Source organism: Carassius gibelio, chromosome B25, assembly GCF_023724105.1.
Source record: "Carassius gibelio isolate Cgi1373 ecotype wild population from Czech Republic chromosome B25, carGib1.2-hapl.c, whole genome shotgun sequence".
NCBI lineage: Eukaryota > Metazoa > Chordata > Actinopteri > Cypriniformes > Cyprinidae > Carassius > Carassius gibelio.
This window is the reverse complement of record NC_068420.1, coordinates 1,917,254-1,924,657: the sequence shown is the minus strand read 5'-3', so window position 1 is coordinate 1,924,657 and position 7,404 is coordinate 1,917,254. Positions and strand designations below refer to the sequence as shown.

At 34.4% G+C, this 7,404-nt stretch overlaps 1 protein-coding gene across 1 annotated transcript in view; it reads right to left on the bottom strand.

Annotated features, from left to right (window-relative positions):
- Window positions 1-833: 833 nt before the first annotated feature.
- Window positions 834-7,404, bottom strand: part of nell2a (neural EGFL like 2a) — an 83,618-nt gene continuing 77,047 nt past the window's right edge. The window contains exons 17-18 of the mRNA XM_052598361.1: window positions 2,071-2,295; window positions 834-1,321 (exon numbers count right to left, since the gene is read on the bottom strand). Coding sequence (XP_052454321.1) covers window positions 1,280-1,321; window positions 2,071-2,295 — 267 coding nt within the window. The 3' untranslated portion in view covers window positions 834-1,279. The remainder of the gene's footprint in view (window positions 1,322-2,070; window positions 2,296-7,404) is intronic.

Below are 7,404 nucleotides of genomic sequence, written 5' to 3'. Positions count from 1 at the left end.
GTTGCTTATTTGTTTATCTGTTTGTGTATTTGATCATATAACTGAGTGCCTGCCTGTATACATTTAATATACATTTAAGAAGTCCATTAAAATAATAATAAGGAATATTAAGTTTTTTGTTTTTTTGTTTAGTTTATTGCAATCCATTGCATTGCATTTTATTTCTTTTTATTTTATTTGAATGCCACAACAAATCAGACTAAATAAATTAAATGCATTTTAAAAAATTATATTATATTATTAAATAATAGTAATATAAAGTATGTTATGGGCATTTTCATTGTTGTAATATTTATTTTATTTCCTTTGATTTTATTGCATTGCATTAGGTTTTATCACCAAAGTGAATCAGACTGAATTATATATATATATATATATATATATATAAAAAAACTGAAACCAATTACAATTTATTAAATAAACATTTAAAAAGTAATAATATTATAATAATATAAATATATTATGATAATTTATATTTGTAATATTTATTATTTTATTTTATTACATTGCATTTGAATGCTATAATTAATCAGACAGAATAAATTATAAACTGAATAAATTACATTGAATAAATTATATGCATTTATATAATTACACTAATATAACAGTCATTTTTTTTAAAGTAATTTATATTGTATTTCAAATTATTGCTTTGTGTTGTATTACATTTTATTGCATTTGAATGCCACAAAGAATCAGACTTGTCTTAATGCACAGATTCGGAGGAGAAATCTGTTTGTTTGCAGTCATCATGATTAGAGGATCGCACAAATTAATCGACATATTGGGGAACGTAACACGCCGCTGGGGCAAATGAAAGGTCAACACATCCATAAATGGAAATGGAGATATTTTATTCACCATCAGACAAGAACAAGCCATATAATAATTTAAAATCTAGACAGAAAAACAGACACAAAAAGCTAATCGAAAAAAGTGCGGTGAAAACACCAACAAAATAGCATCGACTTCCATAACCAGGCAAAAGAGAAATACAATCAGATTTACTTACTAGCTAAAATTTCTACATCCTGTGATGTTTGAAGAGATAAAAATGAGCGAATGTTTTATTCTTTACACATCCAGTGTGGTCATGCCGGCGTGTGCGTGGTCGTGTTTCGATGGGTTAATAGTCCTCGTTTGTGCAGAAATGGCCTCCTCAGGTTCACTGGCGTCTGTCTGATATTATACACCATTCATATTTGGCATTATTTGGGGGAGGTTGTGAAGGGGCGGTCGCGTGAGACTGTACAGGTGCTGTTAGTGTCGAGCGAGGAGACTAAAGACACATGGGATCCACTGAGCAACAGATGTGTCCGTTCTGGAGAAGAGAGAAAAATACATCACACACTGGAAACACAGTTAGAGGAATATATATATATATATATATATATATATATATATATATATATATATATATATATATATATATATACCATAATAAATCACTGTTTGGGTCTTTGAAATATATTTTATATTTATAGATTTTATTGCTTTGCATTGCACTGCATTATTTTTTTTTTTTACCTTTTTACATTGCCGTTTTTATATTTTATTGCATTATTTTGCATTTCATTTTTACTTTTACTCCATTGCATTTTTTTTTTTTTTTTTTTTTGCATTTCATTGCATTTGATCAACACAATGAATAAGGATAATTTGATCACCTGATCTGATTAAAATAATTGATATAAATAAAATTTAAGTAACTGTGTATTTTTTTTTTATGTATAAGGTATTATTGTTATTATTATTATTTTAAACAGAATTCAGTGCTGACATTTTTTAAGCAATTTCAGGCCTGGAAATTACAATCATTTATACAAATAAATGTATGCTAATTATGTATTAAAATTCAATTAAAAGGTATTATTTATGTATTTATTTTTAACTTGTGCACAAATTATTTTATAAATATATGAAAATAAACAAGTAGCATTTTGCTTCCCCATTTGTTTGTTAGTTAATTGTTGTTCTTTGTCTGCATGTCGTGTGTGTGTGTGTTTCTCTGTTTGTTGTTGGTCTGTTTGTGTATTTGGTGATCTGTGTGTGTTGGTGTGTTGTGATCACCTTGCACTGGCACAGTGTGCAGTCGGTGCCGTGTTTGACCCAGGACGAGCCGCTGAAGCGGGTGATGCCGTGCTCGTCCTCGCAGGTCTTGGTGATGTCGTTGCGGACAGCGTGAGCCTGGCACGGGTCCGAGACACAGCGTGGGCAGCACTCGCCCTCGGGCACCAGTGTGAAGTCACAGTCCACCGGCGGGCAGGACAGAGGCCAGCAGTCCACCTCACCCTGCTGAAGACCAGACCAAAACAGAGCTCTGTGTCAATCTACGCATTTTGTTGTTTTGAGCGGCACTTGTTTCGGTTCAACTTGTCAATACTCTGTGCTGTGATATATCGTCCTCCAAAATGAAACCAGTTATGAAACCAGAGATGCCATCGAGAGGTTTAAGACCTTATTTTCTGAGTCTGACATTCTTGGTGTTGCTGGTGGCTCTTGTGATGTAAATACAGCCTTTGATATATTCAGTTCTACATGCTCCTTTATCCTAAACTCTATTGCCCCATTAAGGGCTAGGGGTTAGACTAAATCTGACCCTTGGTTAAACGAGGATACATGTGTTTTGAGACGAGCTTGTAGGTGGAAGAAGGATAAGATACAGGTGTCATACTCAATTTTACAGGATGCTTTAGTTACCTACCAGAATGCTGTAAAAACTGCTAAAATGAACTAGCTTGCTGGGTTTATCTCAAGGTAAATGGGATTTCTACAGTGTAGTTTAATACGATTAATTCTGTACTAAATCATTCCACCGCTGATTCTTCTCTTCCTGCTACGGCGTGTGATGTTTTGTTAAACTTCTTTGTTCAGAAAGTTATCAATATTAGAATGCAGACTGTGCCTGGTTCTTTTTATTCTCTATCTACTAGTTGCACATCTACGATATTTAATTAATTTTCTCCTCTTTCACTATAGTCTTTATCAAAGATAACTGGTCAGTTGAAACCTACAAATCGCTGCCTTGATATCATTCCATTAAAAATTATTAAACAGGCTTTTGAGATTATCAGCCCAAGCCTATAGACATTGATAAATAAAAGTCTCACAGCAGCCGTAGTTTCTGCAAATTTTAAACATTCCACTGTAGAGCCCAATTTTGCACATTTTATAATTAAATTGGAGTGTTTTATCAAACTACCGTCCCATTTCTAAAGTACTTTTCCTATCAATTACAGGCTTTTCTAGTTAAAAATGATGTCTGTGAACAGTTTCATCCTAGATTTAAAGCAAACCACAGCACAGAGATGGCCCAGCTCAAAGTATTAAATGACATTTTAACTTCCGTTGATTGGTGACTATGATTTTAACTTTGCTAGATCTAAGGGTAGTATTTAATACTGTTGATCACAATATTATTATTACTCACTTACTGTAGAAAAGACTATGGGTATTTGAGGCATGGCTCTTGAGTGGTTCACATACTTTCTTTCTAATAGGTCCTTTTCAGTTAATATCAGTCAGTCTTATTCTAAATCTGCTCCATTGAATTGTGGTGTTCCCCAGGGTTCAATCCTTGGTCCAATCTTGTTCTTACTTTATATGCTGCCCTTATGTTCTATTTTTAAAAGGCATGTAGTTTCTTTTCACTGTTTTGCTGATGATACTTAGCTGTATCTACCTTTATGGAAACAGAACAAGAGGACAATTACATCTCTATTAAATTGTCTGCATGAAGTTAAACTAAGAATGTCAGAAATCTTTTTTTTTTTATGAAAGAAAGAACAATGTAATTTGGTTCAGAAACTCTGAGTCTCAAGTCCTCTCTGATTTGTTGAACTTGGCTCCTTTCTGTAAATCAGTAGTTAAGAATCTTGGGGATCTGATTAATGTCTCTCTGAAAATTGATAAACAGATCAGCTCGTTGGTTAAGTCTTGTTTCTTTCAGTTGAGATTACTAGCTAATGTAAAACTGTTTCTGTCATCTAGCAATTTTGAAAATCTTATTCATGCCTTTATTAATGTAAGTATGGACTACTGTAATTCTTTTTATGTGTGTGGAGCCAATAGTTATTAACTTGCTTCCAATTATTGCAGAATACTGCTGCTAGATAATGGATGAGAGTTCGTAAGCGCCATCAGATACTGTAACACCCATCTTAGCTCATTTAAATTGTCTTCCAGTTCAATACAGGATTGATTTTAAATTACTTATCTTAGTCTATAAAGTTGTACACAATCTGGCTCCCTCGTATTTATTTGATCTTTTACATTTACACAAACCTCAAAGGAGTCTAGGGTCATCAAACCAGATGATTCTAGACGTCCCTAGGAACAGATTAAACCAGGCATTAAAACCGTGATGACTGGGCATTTTCAGTGGTGGCCAAAAAAGCCTTGGAATAGCTTGCCTTTATATCTTAGACTTTTACATACATTCTGTTATTTAATTGTAGCCTTTGGCTCAACACATTAAATAAACAAAGCGGGTCTCGTTCTTTGTATTATGATGTTTATTTTACTTGTTTATTTATCTATTACTCCTTTTATTCATTGCTATTGTACAGCATATTGGTCATGGTCAACCTTGCGTTGTGTGCATGACCCGTAGATGAATCTGTAAATCCATCTAGCCTTAACCTAAACTTTTGATCAGCAGTGCATGTGTGCATTTCCTATATTTTTTTTAATGAAAGAAATCAGCTAAAGCTAACAAATTATCCAAATCCCAATGGCATTTCTTAACTCAACGGAAGAATGGATAAAGAAAAACATTTGCCAAATGCTTTTTAAAAAAGCGATTAAAAATGTGCATTTAAAATTATTTATTAATGTACTTGTTATTGTTTTATTAATCTGTTTTAAAACATGAATTAAACCATTTTAAATTTGTCTTTTTATTTATACATTTAAAAATTACATTTTTTATTTACTGTCTTATTAATCTACATTTAAAAACACAAATTAAATAAACAACTTTTAATATGTCTATTAATTTGTCCATTTAAAAAGTGATTTATCTTTATTTATGTGTGAATTATTAAATTGATTCTTCATTTTATTTTTAAGTGGCACTTCTGGTCCTCCATAGCACTCGTCTGAAGAGCTGTGCTGCTGTAGAGGTGAATTGTGGGAAAAGAGACGAGCAGGATAGGGTCACAACAACAAGGTGCTTCTTCACAAACGTCCCTGATGAATGGAGATCTGAAACGATGAGCGTATGACTGGAGGAGGAGCAGAGCTGTTTTCAGAGAGACCCGCCATCCAGCTGAGTTTATTTACTGCTCTTTGATTATTATTGAGTTTGAGACGGTTGAAGATGCTAGGAAAGATACGAGGGGGTCAAACGAAAAATGCATTTTAACAGCGATGGATTGGAACTGTATACAGTTATTGGTGTAATAGTGCTCAAAAATGACTTCTGCAGTTGTAATGATTATTGGACTGGGTTTAACAAGAAAATATAATTCCAGTTTTTCTACTTTAACGTCTAATGCAACGTCTAAATTATGTTTATCTGAACGTGTAAGAATGCAAACAGGTTTTCTGTTAGGGGCAGGTTTAGGGTTAGGATTGGGTTAGGGCATAGAAAATATTGTTTGGAAAATCCCCACAATTCACAGAAACAAAGATGTGTTTGTGTTTCTATCTGTGAATGAGTGTGTGTGTGTGTGTGTGTGTGTGTGTGTGAGTGAGTGAGTGAGTGAGTGAGTGAGCGTGTGTTAATTTTGGTTGTCTGAGACTTCAGGATAGAATGAATGCTGGTGTGTTTGGCTGCTGCTCTCCGGTATTTTATTTTATTTTCACTTTTTATTTTACTTTCTATTTTACATTGTACTGTCCTTGGAGCGAGGAGATCTCACCCGATCTCATCGGATTTTCATGGAGCATTATCCCATTGCCTCGAGGTCAGTAACTCCATCACAGGATCATGATTGTATCCCTGTCATTTGGTCATCATATCACCGCTCTTCCATCGTATCAAATGGAAAGAGTCGAAGCATCAATTCTGGATATATCACTTTGCTCGAATGCTCCTCTCAGCTCTCGGCGGTCAGCCTGTACCACTAATGCAAAGATGACCTTAGTGAATGCTAGGTCAATATCGAATAAATCTTTTATTCCAAATGACTTATTTACATCGCATTCATTAAACTTCTTATTTATTACTGAGACTTGGTTAAAACATGGTGACTTGATGCCTCTTGTTGAGATTGCTCCTCCAGACGTGTATTTTTCAGCTCTCCATGGGCCTCTGGCCAAAGTGCTGGAGTTGGAACAATTTTTAGAAGCTGTTTTTGATGCAAGACTGTGCCCACTGATACTTTCTCCAGTTTTGAAATACAGCAATTGAAGGTTGATGTATGTAGAGTTAGAAAATTCAAACACTGCAAATGTGTTTTCTGAACATTATTCTTTACATGCTACCAATGATATCCTTAATAAAACTGATACTGAAAGTTTGATTGAAGGATTTTATAAAGCTTGTTCTACATCTTTGGACACTGTTGCTCCTAACATAAAGGGTAAAGGGTGTTGGCGAGCCATGGCTAAATGAAACCCTCTTAGACAAGAGTGTTGGAAAGCAGAGCGAATGACGTAAAAAGATAAGCTTCACGTTTCCTGTGATATCTTAAATATAAGTCTCTCTAATTATCAAATAGCAATGAAACATGCTAAATTGAGTTATTTCTCTCAGTTAATTGCTGATAATGTGAACAGACTAAAGGTTTTGTTTGATATGACTGATTCTCTTTTAAACCCAACTATGAATTTATTATCTGAGGCCTCCTCAGAGCTTTGTGAGGATTTTTTAAAACTATTTTACTTTTGTCTGGGTCTAAAAAGAGCAATCACATTTCTCCTGTTTTATCATCCCTTCATTGGCTTCCCGTAAAATTCAGGGTTGATTTTAAAATTCTTCTGTTTGTTTATAAGGCATTGTCTTGTTGTGCACCAAGTCATATCTCTGAACTTCTTTTGCCATATTCTGCTGCTAGGGAACTCAGATCTTACTACTGTGTGTCGGTACAAATCAAAGGGTGATCTGGCTTTTCTGTGGCTGGCCCAAGCTTTGGAATGGTCTCCCCTATCATATGAAATCTGATCATTCTTTGGACATTTTTAAGTCTAGACTTAAATCTTATTTTTACTCTCTAGCCTTTGTATGGGTGTAGTTGTTGTTTTATCAGTAGATTTGTTTGATCACTATACAGCACTTTGCATCAGTTTACATTGTGTTTGAATCTTGCGTTGTGTTGTGTTTCCTGTGTATTGTGTTGTTTCCTGTGTGTGTGTGTGTGTGTGTGTTGTGTTGTGTTTCCTGTGTGTGTGTGTGTGTGTGTGTGTGTGTTGCGTTGTGTTTCCTGTGTGTGCATGTGTGTGTTGTGTTGTGTTGTTTCC